This window comes from Aotus nancymaae, unplaced genomic scaffold (genome assembly GCF_030222135.1).
Source record: "Aotus nancymaae isolate 86718 unplaced genomic scaffold, 86718_ANA_hifiasm-v0.15.2.pri h1tg000020l, whole genome shotgun sequence".
Lineage (NCBI taxonomy): Eukaryota > Metazoa > Chordata > Mammalia > Primates > Aotidae > Aotus > Aotus nancymaae.
Window position 1 is genome coordinate 15,538,375 of NW_026988432.1, and position 24,315 is coordinate 15,562,689.

The window sequence follows — 24,315 nt, forward strand, 5'->3', positions numbered from 1 at the left end:
ACAACCTCTGTGGGTCTTGGTTTCTGGATCTATAAAAATTGGGGAAGCAGTACATATCCTATTTATGTCACATGGCTGTTGTAGAATCAAATAAAATCAACTCAAACCATCTGTATGGAAGGGTACGTCGGCTGTGATGCCTATGCAAACGTAAGGTGGTATTATTAATAAATGCATGATCTGTTTTTAGTAAAGACTGAGATAAAATTATTTTAGCAGCCAGATGATGTGATTATGAGCAGGACTAAGCAAATCAAACAGAGTGAAAATAGGAGCCAAAGAAACTGGCTTTCATTTGGGGCTCCTTTTTCAGTTCTGGGAAACTAAATTTTCTTCAAATCTGTATTTGATTTTATTTCTCCAACTGCTTGAAAGAAAACATATGTCTGCACCCTTTCCCCTACTTTTTAAATTACAATGTATTGATTACAAAATATTAAGAATGAACAAATAAGCAAAAACAAAAAACAAACTAAAATACACACAAAAAACCTTGAAGTTTCAAAACCAAGAGAACGGGTGTGCATGTCAATCCTTTAGAGTTAAAATATGTACTCTAGAAATCCAATCTAAAAATTTTATATGCCTTTTAGCAAACTATAAGCTGTTATTTCTTACCCTAATTCCACAAAAGAAGCCTTCAGGCTATCAAGAGGAGCATGAGATAATGAAAGCAGCGTCATTACATCTTCTAAGAATCCAACTAACAGTTTTCGGTCTTCTTCCTACAGAGGAAAAATACTAATAATGAATTTCCAAACAATCAATTAGAACTAAATACCATATTTACCTATCTATAATTAGAAAATGTTACCAAATAAGGGGAAAGTATCCAAATTTGGAAGCTATTTTAATTAAAAGATATTTATTAAAAGCATATCTATGGTCAGAACGGTATGAAGACAAAGACTCCTGATTCTTCAAGTTAGACCTGTGGTCTAATATAGTAGTAGACACTAGCCACATGTGGCTACTTATATTTAAATTTAAATAAAAAAATATGTAAAGTGAAAGATTCAGTTCCTTAGTCAAACTGCGTACAATGCAAAGGCTTAATAGACACATGTGGCAAGTGCCTAACTGATTGGATAACTCAGCTATAGATTATTTCCATCAATGTAAAAAGTTTGGATGTTCCTGATTTAGAATATTAAAAGGTATAATCTTACATTAAAATTTACCTTACCAATTTTAGTTCCCATGAATTTTGGCTCTATATAATACAAACTATTAGAATCGTTACACCCTGTAGAAAAAAATAGTAGAAAACTGATTTCTAAGAAATTATCTTTGGACTATCTTAGTGGTGAAAACTGCACGCTTGGTAAAATGTAGACTACTGTGTTCTTTTAAGAAACAGTTGCATACCTTGATTAAAAAACAGTTTGCATTTTTCAAAACTTTCTTTAATGAACTATTACTTTTAGAATCAGAAAATATGTTAGAAAAAGAAAACCTGCTAAATTAAGAGAGTAAAAAAAAAATAACTTTGTATGTTAAATTAACCACAATATGAAGGGGAAGGGAATCTGACAGTTTGTTGGAAAATAAATACATAATAAAGTCAAATTGACATTAGGGACACAGAAGGTCTACAGTAAATTTTAACAGATCATAGGAGGTCTACAACAAATCAATAGATCCATGAAGAAAACTGGATTATCACCTACCTTTTTTACTTCCTACATAATCAGGTTAGTTTAGAATGAAGTAGAGATAAGGACTGACAAAAGTAATGGTTAACATGAAAAAAGGATGAATACAACAGCTTTAAGCCCTGCAGTTTACTAAGTCTACTTAGTAAAAAGTAGACACTGACACATTAGCATCAAGGCAATGCTGGAATTGCGATTTCACCCATTTTTAGTTGCCTACTATTTCAAATATAAAATAGACATAACTTTGGAAAACAAACTGGAAATCTGAGAAAAACTTAAATATAAAATAAGAGGTACAAAATAAGACTTCTAAATAAGTATGAATTTTTTTGATTTTTAAAAATTTGCTATAATTTTATTTATCATTTTCGGAATCTCAAAACAAGTAATACTGCTTATATATTTGATTCAAGATAATTTTTGTTTACTGTGATTTATCCTAACAAAAATTTTTGTTCAGTAAGATAAACATTAACTGGTGTGCTTCCCAAAATAACCCCGGCAATCTGTGATTGCTACCTCAATTTACTATTTATTTTGTAATAAGTTGAAAAGTTCTTATCTCTTTACAGATATGAATAACATATAATGACTTCCTAATGACTCAAAAGAAATGTCCCTTATTCATTTATTCAACAGATCCAATCTGAGGGCCTACTATGAGCCAAACCTTGTTCTTAGTAGTTAACTATTATGATTTAAAATGTTACTTATGGTCAAAATAAAAATATTAACAAAACTTCAAGAGGGTGAAAAAGAGAATAAAATATTGACACCACACATTATACAAGGACACTTTCCAAAGTTAAAGAGGAGACTGGTAGGTATGCTGTTGTGTCTGGCACTGTTCGGACTTAATATCTTTGATCGCCACAAATTTACGAAAACAGACACACTTTATTAACATATATGACTTAAAATATTTTAAAAACAGAATAGTATCCATATCAGGGCAGTATTAGAAACTAGGGTAGAAAAGAAAAATTTAAAAGAATACTGTGCCCCTTTAACAGAGCTGTAGCTTCCATTGCAAGGTAATATGTGATAACAACTTCTGTTGCAAGGTAATATGTATTTTAGGTTAAAAATTCAGGAAACCATTGGAAAAGGTGTTCTTTCTTCATTCTTACATGTTAACTTCTAAGAGTGCTTTATCCTGAGTCAGTATTTCCACCTTACTGGTGGGACTGCCTTATACTTAAAAATTACTACTATGCTTTGAGACACATGATCATATGTTATTTACTTAAAACAATGTTAAGTAGAGTGTAGCAGCTGTTATATTGGTGGCCATCACTAAACCACACCTCCTAGTTCATATCCTGGCTTACTTCCCTCATTTCGTTTGAATCTGGGTTGGGCCTGTGACTTATTTAACAAGAGACTGCAGTAGAAATGACGTGCTAATTCTAGGCCTAAGCTTTAGCGTAGCAGATTCTGCCTTTTCATTCTTGGGAGCCGTTAGCCACCAAGTGGTAAGTCTGGCTCTGCTGCTTCCGAAGCCATGTGAAAAGAGAGAGGTCCTGAGACTTATTTAGAGTGGAGACCCCCTCAGCTAACCCACTTACTGCAGCAACAGAAGTGACCACCAGGAAGAACAGCAGAGGAGAAAGCTGTGTGAGGCCCAGATTGCAGAATCATGAGCAAATGAAACAGTTATAATAGATCATTACGTTTTGGGGTAATTTGTTATGCAGTAAAAATTAAGAAAAATAAATTTTCAGGTTGAGTATCCCTAATCTGAAAATCCAAAATGCTCTAAAATTTGAAACTTTGTGAGTACCAAATTGATGCTGCGTGTGAAAGCCTGTCGTCATTTGCTGTGGCTGCTGTGTAACAGCAGATACAGGTATTCTGGTGATGCTACTGTGCTTACCCTGAGGACATTATTTTTTCACTGTATTAATGATATGTTATATTTTCTTACTGTTAAGTACCTACATGTGAAAAAGTTTAAGAAAACGATTGCTTATTTGTAGCATATAAATGCAAAGTCAGGAACGATGGTGATGCCAACCAACCAGATTGTCCACACGGGTGTCTGAGACAGTGACTCCTTTGCTTTCTGATGGGTCAATGTACACAAACTATTTCATGCACAAAATTATTTAAAATATTGTATAAAATTACCTTCAGGCTATGTGTGTAATGTGCATATGAAATACATTTTGTGTTTAGACTTGGATCCCATCCCCAGAATATCTTATTATGTATATGCAAATACTCCTTTATCTGAAAAAAATCCAAAATCTGAAAACACTTTTGTCCTAAGCATTTGATAAGGGATACTCAACCTGCATTATTAAAAAGTACTTAGCTAAAAATGCTGATAAGGTATAGTATTCTACAGCACTTTGTAGTTTAGTTCATCTAACACATGTGTTCTGTTTGTCATTTATTTATAAAAACATTATGGCACGGAAAGAAACTCTACTAAGTAAGTACAATCTAACACTTCTAACACAATATCAAAAAGCTCATAATCTCTAAATTTATTTGTTCAACTGAGGTTTTAGTCAGGCCCTTATTATTCATATATGCTATCCATTATAAATTATTTATTGAATTGTTTTCAAAAATTATAAATTGTTTTCCTTTATTGGTAGCAATGTCACATACATACACGTTGAGAAGGCACAATACTAGGTGTTTTTCTAAATAGAAGAAAGACTTTTACTAGAGAATCAGAATTTTTCCCTTACCTGAATATAACATGTAAGGACTCCTGTTGCATAAATGGGGACTGTAGCTTTAGTGAGGACCCCATTTCCTGCTGAGGAATCTAAAATTATTAAAATAATTTAAAAAATAAGTATATTTTAAGTGTAAAGAATAAAATCACAATGTGATTATATTTAAAATTACAACTGTTTACGAGGTTACAAATAAATATTGTCATTACTTTGAAAAACATGTTTATTAGTGGTTGTAAAATACAACTTAAGTGTTTCTTGAAGAGCCATTAGCAAAAACATTTCAGATAAATGGGAAAGAACATGAATAAGCAAAACAAGATGTTATACTCTTGATTTCCATAATTGGAAATCAGAACTTTCCTCTTGAAAGTCTTCTAAGTGTCCATATAGGCAGATACCCAACATTTTTATGTTTTCAATTTTCAGTTTGGTAAAATGTAAAGGCATTCACCTAAAAACACCTAGATATATGTTACTTGATCTGTTTCTAGATAGGAGGTAGTTTCCCATACTAGCCTGATTTCCTGAGCCCCTCCTGCATCATCCTCAACAGGGTTTTCAGCCAGACAGAATCCTGATTATTTTCATGGAGGAGGAAGGAATCATGCTAAGTAAAGCAGAGAAAAAGGAGAAAGCATGCAACCGTAGTTGTGTGCCCTGAGACTGCTTTAAAAGAGATTTTCTTATACAGCTTCTGTGGACAATTCCAAAAGGAAAGTTGTAGACAATGATAATGAGATGCTAATTATTATTCACAGTACCCAGAGCTCTTATTTACTGATCATGAGGCACTGTTTTAAGTGCTTTATGTTTGCTGTTATGTTCCCAAGAATATTTTTTTACTATACTTATTTTTTTTATATGGCTTTCAATTATTTCCTGAGGGTACCAAATAAATAAATTAAGTTGAAAAGATTTATTTAACTAACTGCCCTGAAGAAATTTTGCAAAAAAGCAGTTCCATTTTCACATTAGTTAGTATTTGATGTTTGTTTATTCTCTTGGTAAGAGTACCTTTTCCTTGGGGAGTGTTGATGTTAATGTCAGAACATAAGCTTAAAGTATATTCATAAATATGGACTACACATACAAGGGTTAATAATTACTTCCTATTTCAACAGCTAAACATTCATGGCTAACTAATAATTCCAAAAGCTGTCAGTTTTTAAAATATTTACCTTTTTTCTTCACTAATGTATCACAATCATTAACAATAAACATATAATACCAACAATTTAGGCATTCCAAATATCATTCCTTTAAAAAGACATTAAAAATAACCTTCAGGAGTTATTTGTCGTCCCCCACCCCCCCACCCCCGTTGACCCCTTGCAAAATCTCTTCAGTGTCTTCAGGCTTAAAATAATTAATTTATTCATTCTCTGACTACCTCTGAGGACTGCCAAAAATGGACTTTTCTAGACCATTGAACCCAAACCACTAACGGGTGTGTGCGTGTGTGTGTGTGTGTGTGTGTGTGTGTGTATTCTCTATATCTATCTATCTATCTATCTATCTATATTCTATCTATATATCTATATATCTATATATATTTATATATATTCAAAATCAACCAAGTTAAAAATGGGGGTGGGGGTGCTACACATGTTCCACAGTTTATTCCTAGAAACTAGAAAAATACATAGTGACACAAGATCCATACGTGAACAAGTCCTGAGGCCAATGGCACCATAACTAGACTTCTTAAGGCAGATGAGGGAAACTATCAACAAAGTAGCTGGAGCTACACAGTCGAGCCTGTAGTTTCTCTCATGTTTCATTTTGAAAACATATATGGATATATACTGTTCTTTTCTACTATGTTTAATTTTTAAAAGTATTAAATAACTAATTAGGAATTAGATGCAACTTATTTTATAACTGTTAGTCTCTTGAATATACTATTTCAAACCTCTAAAGGTATGAGTACCCAGGTTGTAAAGCTCAGCCTTACATCAACTTGGTTACAATGAAGGTATATATTTACAATCAGATCGACAGGAATTAATCTCACTGCCACCTCATAGGAAGGATATTAGATGTGATATAGTTATAAAAACCAAGAACTCTATAATATACATTTTCCATTTTGATTGTACTTGCAAGTTCATTTATACAATTTAAAAATATGGAGAACATAGTATTTTTCCTGCATAAAGAAATGCAATTGTTTTTAAAAGTAGTAATGACAAACTTACCAATATTTTCTTCAGATAGTCTTAAAATCTCCTGGAACTGAGGTTTTACCTAAGCAACCCAAAGAAAAGATTCAAAAAGTCTCAGGTTCAATGGACCAATTGACTAAATGAAATGTCTACTACTGTTGCTACTACTATTTATTTACTTATTTAGCTTTATAGATGACTTGAGGCAAGTGGTCAGAAATGTAATAATTCTTAATCATGAGTCTTAGGATAAAAAAGTCAAGTTACTGAAAATAAAAACTTTAAGGATAAATTTTTGAAAAAGATCAGCTCAGGTCAGCAACTACTTTCTGAATGGCCTCTGGTTTCTCTTATTAAATTAAAATAATTTCCAACATGATTTTAAGTAGTTGTAATTACTGCTTTCTAAAACTGAACTTGGTTATAGAAGTATTAGTTAGGTAGATATTATATGGTTAGAATTATTGAAAAAAGCATTTGGCTGTATTTTTAAAAAATGAAAAGGAAATTTCAGTCACTTGAGGTGTTCAGTAAGTATCATAGTCATCATGTGATATTTATCTTAATCTTCTATTGTAACTCCTCAAATTTAAATATGAAATATAGAATTTAGTTTTAATATTTTAAGTTAGAACAAAGACTTGCTTAAATTTTTTATTATTAAAGTTATCATAGATTTCAGGCCACTGAAGACAACCACTTACTGTTAAGTGACTAAATGGATTCCTACTTGCTTTTCTAAAAAAAAAGAATAGCTACTTGTTTTGGAGATATCAAACAATTTTTGCCAATACTGATAACAGAGAAATCAAATTATATTTATTTAACAACTGAATGCTAGTGAAAAACATAAAATAATTTTGTTTTTCCTATAATAACTTCAAGGTCTGGTGTTTGCCCTCCTCTCTGTGGGTGAGGCACATAATTTGTACATTTAGCTTAAACTGAGAGAAAGTCCAATGTTAAAAGATTCATCTACTGAATCATACTTATAGAAGTAAAAGACACTTCTATAAAAATTCTTCATTTTACACATGAAAAGACTAAGTCTAGATAATTTGACTTATTTATTAAAGGTCACAAACATTAGTCAACAGATCACAGGACCATAACCTAAGTCTTCTGAATTTTGTCCAGTTCCTTACATCACACTATTTGCTTTAAATGTTTCAGCTATAGATTTAATAGTAAAGAGCTACACTAAATCAAATTTAATAATTAAAATGCTTACCTTTTAAATGTCTTTATTAACATTTGATTATAGAAACTGTATCTTTTTATGTTTTTTATTAGCTCTCTAAAGAACTGGCTTAACAAAATGTTATGAAGACAAATGGTTTAATAGGATTAATGAATACATTAGGATCTAATGACATTTCAATTTTAATATCTGAAACTACAAAATAACCTGTATAGGCATATGTGACAAAAGATACTTTTGGTAATGACTGAAATATGTAGAGTTTATCTCCAGTGTCCATGCTATTCTAAGAGGTGGTATCTTCGCAGCAAGTTTTATATATAAGTTGCTGTGGTTCCACAATCACTTGAGGTTTTTACCAAAGTGTCCTGAGCAAACAGCCGCTTCCTGAACCGGTGATATTAAGTACCAGCAGCACATTCAAAGGATTGTGGCTGAGTTCTGTAGCTGACACTTACATTGAAAATCTTTGAGGATATCCACAATGAGTAAAGCTTATATCCAAGTCTGGGTATGAACTAAGCTTAGGCTAAATCATCTACTGAAAATCAGTAAAGATAAGAATATTACCAACTAGAACTTTTTTTTTTTTACTATCATAGTATTCTAAGATACTAAAGAAGTGAATTAAATAAAAGAATGGTTCATGCTTTTATTTACTCTATTACAGTGTTAACACATTACATTTCTATGTCTTTTTCATATAAGAAAACATAGAATACAAGTTTTTACCTTAGTGTTTGTAAAAATTTTGCCAAATGTCCGGCAAAGGCGCCAGAAAAATCTGGAGAATTCATGGACACAGGCAGTTGAAGTAACATTAATTTTGCCAACTATTTCTATAAGTTGTGGCAACCTGAATATGAAAGGAAAGAAAAATAGGCAGGGGATACATATAAATTACTGTTTCCTTGCCAATTTCTGAAACAATGCAAATCTAACAACCTCTTCTATTTCATTCTCTGAAAGGAAAGGCATTGTTTGGGACCCTCTGAAAATGTTGTGAGATTACATTATACTGTATACACTTTAAAAAATAAATTTTAACTGTTTGCCAGAAAATATATGGAAAATGGTAGAATTCTGAGTACAGAGTTAATGTGACTCAAATCTATGGATCTGATGCTTCACATAAGAGCTTGGCTTTACACGGCATCATTTTAGCCTCAAAAATGAGAAGTATGGATGTAGTTTAAAATCCATTGCCACAACAGGACAAATGAGATGGCAGATAGATCTGGATAAAATACAGCAGCACCTTCTTCTCAGATAAATTACATATCCAATGGTGTGAGTCCTCTGTGTCCTAAAGTTGTTTACCATAAATGATGCCCAGTTACATTTTAAAAGTTTTCTTATATTTTGTTCTCAGGGCCAAGGCTAAATATAAGAGTTATCATCCATTCAAAGTAATACAGAGGTGGTCACTTACAATTGATTGACAACCCACAGTAAACTCTCCCAGCCTGTTGTACCCTCCTGTTCCAGCTGGTAGTCATAGAGTTGTAGTAGCACTGCCAGTTGCTCACGACTTCCGATAATAGTGGACACATCTTGAAGAGGTGACATAGGCCGAGGAAACCTAGTCACTATACATAACAGAAGCAAAATAAATCACATAGAAATTGGCATTATGGGAACTTAGATATTCTGTTGAAAGGAAAATAAGATCCTTCCTCCTCATATTTAATTACTTTCTTATTGTAAACTTTAAATATAAAATTGAAATATACTAACGAAGTCATTTTTTAGGAAAATCAAGAAATTCTTGTGATATGAGAACAAATCCAATGAATACCAAAAGATTTTACAAGACTAATTAAATGGAATACTGTAATAAAATGATTTGCTATTGAAGAATAAAATTTCACTTACATTAAATTAAAATTGCTCCAAAGATAAGACTGTTAGCTAAAACATGGATTTGAGTTTGGTTTTGAAAAAAACATAAATACTTGTAATTCTACTAGACTGTTTATGTCAGTGAAATAGTAAATTGATAGCATGTTTCTTTCAGGGAGTAAGGAACTAACAGGTTAACAGCAGGGAAAAAACTGTTTAATACCAGAGAATAATAATATAAAATGCCTTAAAACTTTAGCTGAACAGGTTTAAGTATTTAATGCTCACTATTAAATGCTTTTTTTTAAAAAAAAAAAACATTTTTCATAGTTTGAAAAATATTAACATAAAATGTTAAAGCCAGCGACTAGTAAGATACGGCAAAGTGTACTACAGATATTATAACCAAGGTCCTATGTTATACACTTTGAATGTTTTTGGAGAAAACTGAAAAACTTACTTTTAAAATTCTATAAATAAAACATGAATATATATATATATATATATATACACACACACACTAGTATATTTGAAAAGTTTAAATGTATCAATAAAATCTATGATCTACAGATAGTAATATCAGTTTTTTTTTGGATGGAGCCTCATTGTGTCTCACTCAGGCCAGAGTACAGTGGCATAATGTTGGCTCACTGCAGCCTCTGCCTCCTGGGTTCAAGCGATTCTCCTGTCTCAGCTTCCTGAGTAGCTGGGCGTACAGGTGTATGACACCACGCCTGGCTAATTTTGTATTTTTAGTAGAGACGAAGTTTCGCCATGTTGGCTAGGCTGGTCTTGAACTCCTGACCTCAGGTGATCCACTGCCTTGGCTTCCCAAAGTGCTGGGATTAACAGACATGAGCCACCACACATGGCCAGATACCAGGTTTTATTAAGTATTAAGGGAACATTTCTTGGATAGGTATTCAATAAATAATGCACATCAACGTTAGCTGTTGGTCCGAAACTTCTAATGGAGGCAACTCCTACATAAAGTAAAATATCCTAAAAAGACACAAAAGGATGAAGCATTTCTCAAAACATATTAATGTCTTAATGATAAGTATTAAACTTAAGAAAATTGAAAATTGCACCTAATTCTTAAAATATTCAATGACAAAACAAAGATTTTATTGTATTTCTATGCTGTACCAGGCATTTAACAATGTATTAAGTACAAAAGAGGTTATTTCTGGCTATCTGAACTCTCTATTTGCCATTATACTACACAAACAAAGAAATAAATGTGGATAATATGGTATCCCTCACTATCTAAGGTTTCTGCTTGAATTCCCAGCCCAGGAATCACACAGATTTGAATGGTGAAGGATATTTGTACTTTATATTTCTGTACCATGTCAAAGCATATCTGTTTTAAATATGGTTCTATTATATTGGTAATATTTTGCTATACTATGATGAAAGGAATGTTATTCCTTCAAAAATATTGATAAGTTATTGGAAAATAATAGAGTATTTAAAAGGTAGGTCCAACAGAAGCAGAGCAGTGCCAGGAAAATAAACAATTACATGGATTACGCAGTGATTATAGCTAAGCAAACAGAAAGGTCCAGGGGCTTCAAAATATTATTCTATTTAACTGTTATTTAAAAAAAAATCGAGTGTCTAAATTACAACACAGAAATGTTCCCAGAATGCAATTTTAATAGGCTGGCAAAACACTAGCATTATATTGTCAACAAAATAACTACAATATTGAGCAAAATAACAGATGTCGTGCATCTTCTTCCCCCAACAGAATGTAAGCTCTATGAGCAGAAATTTTTATCTATTTTATTCATTATTGTGTCCTAAGTGTCTAAAACAGTGCCTGACATAAATATTGGTTAATGTTGTATAATAAATTGGTACTAAAAATATTTATATGGGTTACCATTTTTATGAGAAAACAAATCTTCATTCATAACAAATTATAACCCAAATTATATGTGTGTGCATATATAAATGGACATATAGACACAGATATACCATAAATGAGGATATAATAAATTCTCATTTATAATAAATACATTGTAACCTAAATGAAGGTATAGTAACATTAACATTTATAGCTACTGTTGAAAGTTAGAAAGTTAAACTGAGTCAACAAGAATGAAAAATAAAGGACAATCACAAGAAAATGCCACATAAATGTTAGAAGGAATCCCACAAGTATTAGAAGGAATATGTTCAGGATGGTACTGTTCTATCTAATCTCCAGCATAGGCTTGGCAATAGATGACATTTAAGAATCATTTGTTAAATAAATGAGAGAATGATAACAAGTATTATGCTCCACCTATCCCCCAATTTTTATGTTTAAGTCCTAACCTCCAGTGTCTGAGAATGTGATCTTATTTGGAAATAGTGTTGCTATATAGATGTAGATAGATAAGATGAAATCATACTGAAGTAGTCCCTTATCCAACACAACTGATGCCCTTATAAAAAGGGGAAATCTGGACACAGAAACAAGCACACAGAGAGTATGCCACGTGAAGATACAGGCAAAGTTTGGGGTGATGCATCTACAAGCCAAGAAACACTAAAGATTGCCACCAAACCACCAGAAGCCAGGGGAGAGCCCAGAACAGCCTTTACCCCATAGTTTTCAGAAGGAACCTACAACACCTTGACCTCAGACTTCTAACATTCAGAAGTGTGAGATAATACATTTCTCCTGTTTAAGCCACTCACTTGGTGGTACTTTGTTAAGGCAGCCATAGTAAATGAATACAGAAAACTAAAAAGAAAAAGGGAATTAGAAAGATAGGAAAATCCCTAGGCGGATGAAACCTAAATGAGTAAGAGTAAAGGGGGAGAATCTGAAGTGGCCAGCTGTGAGAGCTTTATGAAGTCTTATTTAGAGTTTAAATTTTCATTCTCCTCAATAATATTATTTCAAAACGTTAAATTAACTCACCATTCATTCTCAATTTTCCAAATGAAACTGACATTCAAATAGTATACACTATTTTTATCACATGGCTTCATGTATCTTTGGACACACTGCATCATACTCCAAAGATTATAGGTAGTGTACAGTTTACTTTATATGAAAATGAAATCTTAAAAAATTAATTGTCTGTTGATGTTCTCAATGTTATAATACTTTGTCCATTAGAAACCAGTAAGAGACATGGATAATTTCACAACTTGGAAAAGGCTGCAAAGGTGCCTGATACATAGCAATAGCGTGTCTATAGCATTTGTCCTGGAGGTTAAGATGAAACATGGTTATCAATTGTCTGCCAAGTTTCAAAGGTCATTTACTAGCTACCTGGAGAGTACAACAAGAAAATACTGGTCTTTGCTGCCAATTTTATGTACTTCTGAAAGTAAGTCACATTTCCTCTTTGGATAAACAAAAATTCTGCCACCGATGCTTATATTTCTTTCTAACAAGGACATAGTAGGAAAAAGTAATTACATTTAGTTTCCTCTATTAAAAATAAGAATAAAAAGTTGGGGAAGAAAATATAAAGAAAGCAGAAATGACAAGCTTCATATACTGGCACTAATAACTATTAAATGAATCTTTTATTGACTCAGATCTATTCATGGAAGGAAATACTTATTTCAGTTTCCCCAGAAAGGCTAAAAAAGACTATAGATTAAGAGCAAAAAGAAAGTATAAATATTTTAAAACAAGACCATGGGGCTTATCCATAAAGGATGAAGCCATATTGTTTACCTTAGGTATCATATAATCTTACGACCATGAGATTCTACACACATAATACATTTTAGTAATTAGGCTATCATATAAGGTGATTTTTAGATTTTTAATAAAAAGCAATTCTTTGGGAAGCTAAGCTGTCCTCTACATTTTCCTTCTAGAATTTAAGTTCAGTACCTTCTATCTGTGGCACTTCACCATGAAGCTTGGCTTTGCTGGAGAAAGGTGCATTCTGCAGCACTAATGCAAAGAGAGATGGGATCAAGGACTGCAAGGCAGAAAGATACATGTGGAGCTTGTGTTCATCCAGCCCATGTTCTCCTTCCTGAAACATAAGGAGGTGGAAGCTAATTTTAGTCTTTTGAAGATACATTGCTAATTGGATTTATGTATGATGTTCTTCCTTTCTGTGGCAAATCAAAGATTTAAGGATCCGTATTTGGACTCAAACAAACAGTAAGGCATTATAGAGTGGCAGAATCTTTTATCTGGAAAACTATAGAGTAAATATCAGTCATTTCCATTTGTAGGGAATGGTTTTTATAATTTTACTTCTTCATTACAGAAGGCCTTATCTTTTGAAATTTTGTAAGTTAGGGTTAAGAAATTAAAGTAAGGCCCAGGAACCACTTTATCTTTTTTCTTGTTAGAATTGATACATAAATAATTGTACATATTATGGGGTACCATATGATATTGTGATACACGCAAACAATGTGTAATGATCAAATCAAGGTATTGAGATATGGATCACCTCAAACATTTATCATTTCTTTGTGTTAGGAACATTCCAAATCTTTTCTTCTAGCTATTTTTGAAAAATACAATATATTATTGTTAACGATGTTCACCCTACTGTGCTATCAAACACTAGAATGTATTCCTTCTATTTAACTGTATTTTTCTATTCATTACTCCCCCATCTCCTTTCTGGTAATCACCATTCTACTCTTTACCTTCTTGAGATCAACTGTTTTAGCTCCCACATATGAGTGAGAACATTCAATATTTGTCTTTCATTTCAATATTTGTGCCTGGTTTATTTCACTTAACATAATGTCCTCCAGGCTATCTGCTGCAGCAAATGACAGGATAGCATTCTTTTTTAATGGCTGAATAATATCCCATTGTGTACAGACACCATACTTTCTTTATCCATTCATATGCTGATGAACACTTAGGTTGATTCTATACCCTGACTATTATTAATAGTGCTGTAAGAAACATGTAAGTGCTTGAAACTCAACATGTGAGTGCTTGAAAGTATGTATCTTTTCAATATACTGACTTCTTTTCCTTTAGATATATACCCAGTGGTGGGATTGCTGGATCACAGATACTTCTTGCTTTCAGTTTTATGAGGAATCTCCACACTGTTTTCCATAGTGGCTGTACATTCCTACCAACAGTGTACAAAGATTCCCCTTTCTCCACACCCTCATCAGCATCTGTTACTTTTTGTCTTTTTAATAATAGTCATTTTAACTGGGGTGACATGATACCTCATTTTGGTTGAGATTTGCATTTCCCTTATGATTAGTGATGTTAAACACTTCTTCATAAACCTTTTGGCCATATGTCTCCTTTTGAGAAGTGTTTTTTCAGATAATCTGTCCATTCCTTAATTGAATTTTTTTGTTGTTGTTGCTGTTGAGTCCTTATACATTTTGGTTATTAATTGCTTGTTGGATGGTGAGTTTGTAAATATTTTCTCCCATTCTGCAGGCTGTTTGTTCACTCTGCTGATTCCTTTGCTGTGCGGGAGCTTTTTACTTTAATATAATCCCATTTGTCTATTTTTGCTTTTGTTGCCTATGCTTTTGAGATCTTTCCTCAAAAATCTTTGCTCAGACCAATGTCCTGAAGCAATGTTTTCTTCTAGTAGTTTCATGTCTTACATTTAAGTTTTTAATCCATTTTCAGTTAATTTACTGAAGAAACTGTCCTTTCTTCAGTGATGTTCTTGGTGCCTTTGTCAAAATTGAGCTGGTTGTAAATGGGTGAATTTATTTCTGGGTTCTCTACTCTGTTACACTGGTCAATATGTCTTGGTATTTATGCCAATACCTAGATGTTTGGTTGCTACTGCTTTGAAGTATATTTTGAAGTCAGGTAGTGTCCTTTTTCCAGATTTGTCCTTTTTGTTCAGGATTGCTTTGGTTATTCAGGGTCTTTGGTTCCACATAAATTTTCAGATTGCTTTTTTGATATCTGAGGAATGTCATCGGTATTTTGATAGGGATTGCAATGAATCTGTAGATCACTTTGGGTAGTATAGGCATTTTTAACAATATTAATTCTTCTATGAATAACTGAATATGGATACATTTTCTTTTCTTTTCTTTTTTTTTTAACATTTCCTCTTCAATTTCTTTCATCAGTGTTTTATAGTTTTCATGGCAGAGATCTTTCATCTCTTTGGTTATATTTATTCCTAGGCATTTTTTTTAAAGCTATTGTAATGAGACTGCTTTTGGACCGGGCGCGGTGGCTCACACCTATAATCCCAGCACTTTGGGAGGCCGAGGTGGGTGGATCACGAGGTCAAGAGATCAAGACCACACTGGTCAACATGGTGAAACCCCGTCTCTACTAAAAATACAAAAAAATTAGCTGGGCAGGCGTGGTGGCGCACGGCTGTAGTCCCAGCTACTCAGGAGGCTGAGGCAGGAGAATTGCTTGAACCCAGGAGGCGGAGGTTGCGGTAAGCTGAGATCACGCCATTGCACTCCAGCCTGGGTAACAAGAGCGAAACTTCGTCTCAAAAAAAAAAAAAAAAAAAAAAAAAGGAGATTGCTTTCTTGATATTTTTTTTTCCAGCTTCTTCACTGTTGGCATATAGAAATGCTCAACTGCTAACCCAGCAGCAGTTCATGCTATAATACTTCCCCTCTCCTACTTCCTAACTCTTTTTATAGATTTGGCACATAATAAGCACTAAACAAATAATAGTTTGTCTTCTAGGCTCTAAAAGAAACTTTTAGAACGAAAATTGGATCAAGAAATTTCTATTTTTTCATCAACATTTCTTTAATTCTTGTATGTGGGAAAAATAAAAAGTTCATTTTAAAAATGAGGGATGAATTACTGCAGTGGAATAACCATGGTTAAAGCAATTTTGATATTATGTAAGAAAGCTTTAGAGACTCATTTTCTCTACCTTCTGGAACTAGGGTTGATACTTTATGTAAAATATTTACGTACTCAGAAGGATCAATAAAGTGCTGGCTTTCTGAATAATGCAGGAGTTACTTCCATGAAGGTGCATTTTAGCTAACAAATGCACGTCATGCCCTTTCTCCTCCTCTAGCTTCAGCCAAGTAAAACTTCCCCAAATCTCTTTCTTGGGTCCAGTCCAACAGAATCTTTAACTAGTAATGTATTAATATGTTAAGCAAAGGGCACTTTCTATCTCTGTTCCCTAACTTCTTCCAAGAGGGCTTAGGACAGACCTTTTAAATTTCTATAAGCTATATAAACAAAGGAAGAACTTACCCTGAGAAGTTTTTCAATCTTGTTCAGTAGTGTAAGTATAAGATGAGACTGTAAATTTCCAAGTTCTGTAGTCCACGCAGCGTAAGCTGGTAAAAATACTTGATGTGTAGCACTAACTACTCTTTCTGAGGGATCACCCAAGGCTGATAGCAACAATTCAAAACCCTGACAATAGAAAACAGGCAAATGCAGAGTCTTAAAAGGATAACTGTAAATAAGATAAAATAAAAATTTCAATAAATTAAAAAAATGTTTTTAAGCAAGAAAGAAGGCCATCCATAATCCTAGCCTTGCCATGTATCCACTGATAAGCAAACCAAAGAGAAGGTGCAGTAAATACAGAATACCTCTTGCCAATTGCCTGCCAGAAAGCTGTGGCAGATACTATAGATGAACTGTAGTATTCTCTCTTCTGAGCAGTAACATTGAAACCAGGCAACCATCCCCAAATGACTAAAGTTGACACATCTGCCATCCTTATGATACTTTATAAAGTATCTAATCCAGAGATTTGGACTATTATATTACTTGGAATTTTATAATGGAGTAAAAGGAGTTCATTCTGAAAAACATACCTGTTGATATTTGTCTGGGTCATCAATGTATCCCATAATGATACCAAGGCTTTTGATCACAGCTTCTCTTACCAAATCTGCCTTATCTTCCATTAACATTTGTTGCAACATTGAAAGAACCAAGGAGCTACGGATTTCTTTCTGAAAATAAACATGTTTTTGCTATTTACACTTAAGCACAGAAGTATAGAAAATAATGTGACAAACATCAGTGTGGTCAAAATTCAGATTAAACAGGTATTAACATTTTTACTAAAAATGCTGAGGAACTGCTGATGGACAGAGATTTTGCTTCAGGCCTTAGTTTTCTGAAGACATAAAACATTACAGATACAGTCAAAATATCACTCACCGCCAAATCCCTTCCTCTCTAGAGGCAATAACATCTACTCTGAATTTGGTATTTATTATTCATCTCTCAGCATGTTTTTGTATCTTTACTAAATATGTAAAAATCTCTCAAATCCTTGCAGTTCACACTAGGAGGCACTTTCGACAAATCAACAAAGTCTACTACAAACTCTACTACAAATGGACAATGACTCCCTTGTCACTATTTGTTCCACTCAGAGAAGAGCAGAGAGTTACAACATGAGGAATTACAAAAATCACTCTGACAATTAGAATATTTGTCTGGGATATGGTAAGAAAACAAAATAAAATCCTGGCGTTCTTATTTCTTTGAAGAAGTGGGAAAAAAATTCAACAGGATAATAAAATATGAGAGCGAACCTTAGAAGTACTTAAAAAACTGCATTGCTCTTTTATTATGCTATTATTTAATATAATATACACCACCGCCTGCCTTGATTTCACACAGAATATTTTCCAGTTATGATAAAGAATGTTTTAGCTTAATGGCTGAGGTTAGGATAAAGAACTACCAATATACAAATTCATGCTCCTCCTATCCCTACTTGTACTATTACTGCGATTTAATCAATCTATAACATTCTTAAAACATCAACTTGTTTAAGTCCTTTTCATGTAATAATAACTAGGATAAAATAAAAATAAAGGCAGAGGACATGGCTATTTTTATAAATTTACAGCATGATTTGGTATGTAGAGTAAGACTTGAGAGACTTTTTTAAAAAGTCTGGTTTTCACTTTTTAGAAGCAAAAATACAGGCAATTTTAGCATTTCTTAAACACATTTAGGTTGGTGAATATATAACATCTTTTGTTATATGTTTATTTACTCATTTATTTTTTAGGCTAAAAATTGCACTAAAACACCTTAAACTATCTTAAAAGGGCTTGTTGGTTGGTATCAGCACAAGGCAATAAGACAGAGGTAAATAAGCTTCAAGTGGGCATTCATACTGATTTGGGCTGGGGTCAACTGTGGAAATTAGTTTTAGTACGCCACAGGGACCCCACCAGAGCATCGATCGGGAGGCTTTACTCTAAGTCATGAACACACTGATGTACAGAGATTTTGCTGCTGTCAGTGACAGTGGGGTACACAGAAGGCAAGTATAGATACACTGAGGAAACATTACATCTATTATTAATACTGCTTAGTATTCTAAGAGTAGAGTAGAACAGCCTATTTATCCTTTGAGAGCAAGGGATGCTCATCTGTCTTGGAACAATAAATAATAAGATGCTCAAACCCATTTGCATCAATCTATCTATATGATTTATCACAACAATAAGGCATTTTCTTCCATTAGAAAAACATGAAAAAAATTTCACCATGCCTAGTTCCTGGTTGAAGGTATGGGAAAATAAAAACTCCATGGGACTGTTAGTAGGAGTATAAATCCATGCTATTCCAGTTTTATCACTGGCAATGAATGCTGTCTACTTGTTCTCCTTGAAGTGACATTGTCACTCCATCCAATTTCATGAAAATGTCTGCGATATACCCAAGTCTGAATAACCAGTTTGACTCTAAGTGGTTCTGTGAAGTAAAATTGGTGTCCCATTAAGAAAAGCAGCTAGTTGAGCTCATAACTCAAATAACCACATAAGTGCTTTTCTTGCGAACAGCTACAATTTTTCAGTATGTAGCAAAGGGTTTTTACATGAGTACTTTCTATTTTGTCTCACAGAATATTAAAAAGATGCATGCTTCATGGGTCAAAATTTAGTAAAATTAATAATTTTACTGATTCAGCAAGCTCCTTTTTAGGTGAAATTGGCTTTTTCTGTAAAAGCATGGCAGTAAAGAATCCAATCATTATTATAATAGTACATTTGGGTGCCACTGCACTGACGAGTGCTAATGCAGCAGCATTTTTGCCCATCCATGCTTTTGCACCAACAATACAAATTTCAACACAGGGAAAAAGACAAAAAGTGTCTTATTATTTTGAAAACAGTTTTCTCCTCATGGACCATTTGGGAAGGATCTCAAGAAAACCCCCAGGGTCCTCAGACCACACTATAAGAACTGCTGATATCGTTTAATATATTCATACTCATCCAAAATTAGTGGTAATGTACCTACGTGTCTGCAATGCCATATTGTATTAATGTGAGTCTTTTCTTCTTTAGATTGTCTCTTTTCTTTATTAAGACAGCATGCCCAGGAAATATTTGTATAAAAATCTATAAGATACTCAAAAAAAGGTTTTTCTACATTAAAGAAGAAAAACAGTTTTAAGAAAAAAAAAAAGACAATTCTTACAGGAAGGTAAGGTGCCAGTGCTCCACAGGATTCTGCCACAAGCAGTCGTCTTTCTGGGTATTTGTGATTAATCTAGAGCAAAAATAAATAAATAAATCAAGTATAAATAACACACCCTCCCTTCTTCCAAAAGAGAATTACATTTCACCACAAATCCTGTTAAGAATGCAATACAGCTTCTTCCTTTTCCACTTCTGGGAATCCCTGTATGACTATACCTGGATCAGGAATGAGGGAGTGAGGGAGAACCTAAACATGAGGTTACAGGGGTCATCTGTTAAAGAAAAAAGGGAAAACCAAAGGTGAAAATTTGGCAAAGTATCTAGAGATTATGGGCTTGCCTAAGACTAGGCTTTCGTTAGGATATCAGGAGAAATCAGGACCCTTCCCTAGCAATAGTAGAATATTTTTAAATTTGGAAAACTCAGCTTCTGAATCTTATAGATACGAGCTATAATATGTGCCAGTCTTCTTTCTTCAACCTAAGGGATGAGGAAAAGTAAGTTAATCAATGATTTGACCAGAGCCCTTAATAAAAATACGATTTTATTTTTAAAGTGGACTTCAATCCATTCCTCTGTTTGCATATGCAAAATGATGGGGTTTTCCTATTGTGATGACTACACTGAACCATAACCAAAAATAACAAAAAAAATGACACATACTGGGTTTTGTTCCCATATGTCTTCTTCATAGAATATAAATCTTTCTTTGACTGGAAAAGAAGTATATCTGTTCTCATATTCCCATATGAAAAGGTGACATAATTCATTAATGTATTGGATGCCTAAAATTAAGAAAAAAAATTACATAGTAATCTACTGGGCAACAAACTGGAGGTAGGTGGCTAGACAGATCCCCGATAGCCAAGTTTACTCAGGTTACAGAAGAGGTGGTGGTAGAGATGTTTATAACCGACATCTTTGAACTAAATTTAATCCAGATGTAGTTACCTCAAAAGTTGAATGGTTTCAATGTCAAAGTATGGCTGTACATAAACTTTCATTTGCTTTTCTTTAGCTCAGTAAGTCTCAAAATTGAATGTAAATAGAAAAATCAATTGTATGTCTACATATTAGCAATGAACAAACTAAAAATAAAATTAAGAAAAAAGTCTATTTACAATAGCATCCAAAAGAATGAAATACTTAGGAATGAATAAAACAAAAGGGCAAAACTTATACTACTCTGAAAACTACAAATCACTGTTGAAACTTTAAAAGACCCAATCCATAGAAAGATATCCTAAATTCATAGATTGAGACTTAATATATAAAATCAGGATGGCAACGCTCTAGATAAATCTATAGATTCAATGCATTGTTTATGAAAATCCCAGCTGGCTTCTTTGGAGAAATTGACAAAATGATCCTAAAATTCACAAGAAAATTCAAGGGACCTAGAATAGCCCAAATAATCTTGAAAGAGGAGAACCAAATTCAAGCAGTTAGGGTTTGCCTTTAGGGTGACAAAACTGTATAAAAATTGATTGCAGTGAAGCTTGCACAACACTGAAACCACTGAAAAAGAGAAAAGAAAATGGAAAAATGATAAAAAATTAAATGTGCACAATTAACTGTATAGAATTGTAAACTGAAAGTTGTATGGCTATGTTGTAGCCAAGTTTTTTGACTTCAAGTGATTAGAACCTCACCCTAAATTTTAGTATGCACTGTAATTTATAGATGGTAGGAGAGATTATGAGAGGTGGTTATTACTACATATAATGTTCACTTTGCCTATTGAATCTAGTGGTTCTACTTTAGTTTGGTGGGAAAAAAAATGAATGCCCAAAGAAGTTGGGAATAGGACTATAAATGACTACATACTTCGGTGATATTCCAGAGACTAATAAGTAACTGTGCTATTGTAAATAAACCCACGTAATTTGTCTCTATAAGCAGGAACCCCATCTTTTTAAGGTAGAAAAATGAGGTTCTTAATGATCTAAACATTAAGTCTAGAAAGTCAGTGATTCTGAGTTCTACAGAGGACTAGAATATTAAAATTCAATATAAAAGCAAAAGCTTTGTTAGTAAGATAACGAGTTCAAGTATAAATGCAAAAACCTCTCACATTAAAGATTTACACTTTATGCATCTGTAATATATACAAGTATACAAGATATATTTCTACACACACACACACACACACACACACACACACACACACACGTCTTCTTGCTGTTTCTTGAAAGCATCGAGTACACTCCCACCTCAGGGCCTTTGTTCTGGCTGCATCTTACTTCATTCAGATCCTTACCTAAACATCACTTCCTCAGAGATTCTTTCTCTGATCCCCTTTTCTAGGAGAGCATTCCCCATTAATCTCACCCTTATCCGGGTTTATTTTTCTTCATAATATATATTACTACAAAACAGCTGACCATCTCTTTGTTTACTCTTATTTTCCCATTAGGATCTCTTTGTCTTTTGTTCACCACTGTATCCCTAGTGACTACATCAGTACCCAGCACTGAAATCAGTGTTTCATTAAGTATTTTTGACCGAATGAATAAATCAAAGCACCCCAGAACATTCTTAAGTACTAATAAATCACTGTGCTCAGCTACAGAAACATCAGCATAATTTATATCCCACATATTTTTTAATTGCATTTAAAAATGAAAATACGAATCTTTTAAAGAAATCAGGCTATAATGGCTAGGTGAAAACTCAGTACAATTATTTACCTGTTCCCAACACTGTGGTAAAAGTTCAGCTTCTACACGTGTTGGTCCAACATGACGCGCAAATGCCACACAACCTGTCAGTATCATTTGCCTGAAAAATACAAAAAAAAAAAAAAAAAAAAAGGCTTGTGTTTGCATTAGAAAGCACAACTAGGACGAAAGGTTAAAAAGTCTCATCTCTATAATTTCACATAGAGTACAAGATTTTTGAACAATCAAATTAGAATTTTCTTTTTTTTTTTTTTTTTAGATAGAGTCTAGCTGTCATCCAGGCTGGAGTGCAGTGGCGTGATCTTGGCTCACTGCAACCTCCACCTCCCAGGCTCAAGCAGTTTTCCCACCTCAGCCTCCTAAGTAGCTGGGACTATAAGTGTGCACCACCACACCTGGCTAATTTCTGTATTTTTTGTAGAGATGGCGTTTCACTATCTTGCACCATCTAGTCCTGAAAAATTAGACCTTTTGGCTGGGTGTGGTGGCTCACGCCTGTAATCCCAGCACTTTGGGATATCAAGGCGGGTGGATCACGAGGTCAGGAGATCAAGACCATCCTGGTCAACATGGTGAAATCTCATCTCTACTAAAATAAAAAAAAAAAAAAAAAAAAAAAAAAAAAAAAGCTGGGTATGGTGGCACACACCTGTAGTTCCAGCTACTTGGGAGGCTGAGGCAGGGGAATTGCTTAAATCCGGGAGGCAGAGGTTGCAGTGAGCTGAGATTGTGTCACTGCACTCCAGTTTGGCAACAGAGCAAGCCTCTGTCTCAAAAAAAAAAAAAAAAGGAAAAAAATTAGACTTTGCTAACAGTGGCCTAAGCTGCCACCAAATGCCTAGGTTCCTTACGATTAGCCACTCAAGCAGTGACAACATCATTTGTGACAGATGTTGTGAAGGAATTTCTGTATAGGTATGAAGCCGAATCTTATAACCTTCTAAATTACCTTCCTACACATACATTCTGAGATTATATATGCCCAATGCTTCATTTTCTACACAACTTTGGTTTCTAGCCACTAAAACAGTTATTCTCCCAGTGTTTCTATAATTAAAAACTACAGTATCATATTAGCAAAGTGGTATTTTAAGCATCAAATTCTTGGGTATTATACCTAATATAACTGTGGTAGGTAGTTTCTGACATGGCTTTCAATGGACCTAGTGACTTGTCTGTAATTAACAGAGTATGAGCAAAGTGATAAGAGGTCAATTTTGAGATTAGGTTCCAGAAGTCTGTGATGTCAATCTTGCTGGGCTCTACTGCCTTCTCAGCAGGCATGCTTAGCTAAACCAAGCTGCCATGTTGGAGAGATCCATGTGGGAAGAAATTAAAGGTGGCTTCTGGCCATAAGTCAGTGAGGAGATGAAGCTCTCAGTCTAACAATTCTTGAAGAATTGATTCTTGACAATGACCAACTGTGTGATTAAGATGAAAAGCAAATCTTTCTCCAGTTGAAGCCTGAGATGACTATTGCCCCAGCCAACCTTTGACTACAGAGGACCCAGATTCCTGACCCACAGAAACTCTAAGATAAAAGATGTTTTATACCACTTTCTCTTGGGGTACTTTGTTACAGAACAACAGTTAACCAATAACTAAAACATTATCTTCATTCGAATTGATATATTTGTATCAATTGATTTGATGTATTTGTAACTGAATGTAACTAAATAAATGAAT

General features: G+C 33.7%; 1 protein-coding gene across 11 annotated transcripts in view; it reads right to left on the reverse strand.

Moving 5' to 3' along the window:
* The window catches only part of RELCH (RAB11 binding and LisH domain, coiled-coil and HEAT repeat containing), a 124,372-nt gene that overhangs the window by 32,637 nt on the left and 67,420 nt on the right, over nt 1-24,315 (reverse strand). For 10 of the 11 annotated variants that reach the window (XM_064379062.1, XM_064379061.1, XM_021672027.2 and 7 more), the window contains 10 exons: nt 22,639-22,729; nt 19,947-20,018; nt 17,309-17,449; nt 16,734-16,898; nt 13,416-13,563; nt 9,153-9,309; nt 8,453-8,576; nt 6,553-6,601; nt 4,361-4,440; nt 619-725 (listed from right to left, as the gene is read on the reverse strand). In XM_064379062.1, the coding sequence (XP_064235132.1) occupies nt 619-725; nt 4,361-4,440; nt 6,553-6,601; nt 8,453-8,576; nt 9,153-9,309; nt 13,416-13,563; nt 16,734-16,898; nt 17,309-17,449; nt 19,947-20,018; nt 22,639-22,729 (1,134 nt within the window). Of the gene's footprint in view, nt 1-618; nt 726-3,788; nt 3,891-4,360; nt 4,441-6,552; nt 6,602-8,452; nt 8,577-9,152; nt 9,310-13,415; nt 13,564-16,733; nt 16,899-17,308; nt 17,450-19,946; nt 20,019-22,638; nt 22,730-24,315 lie in introns of all 11 variants that reach the window. The other variant, XM_064379068.1, reaches the window with a different exon arrangement.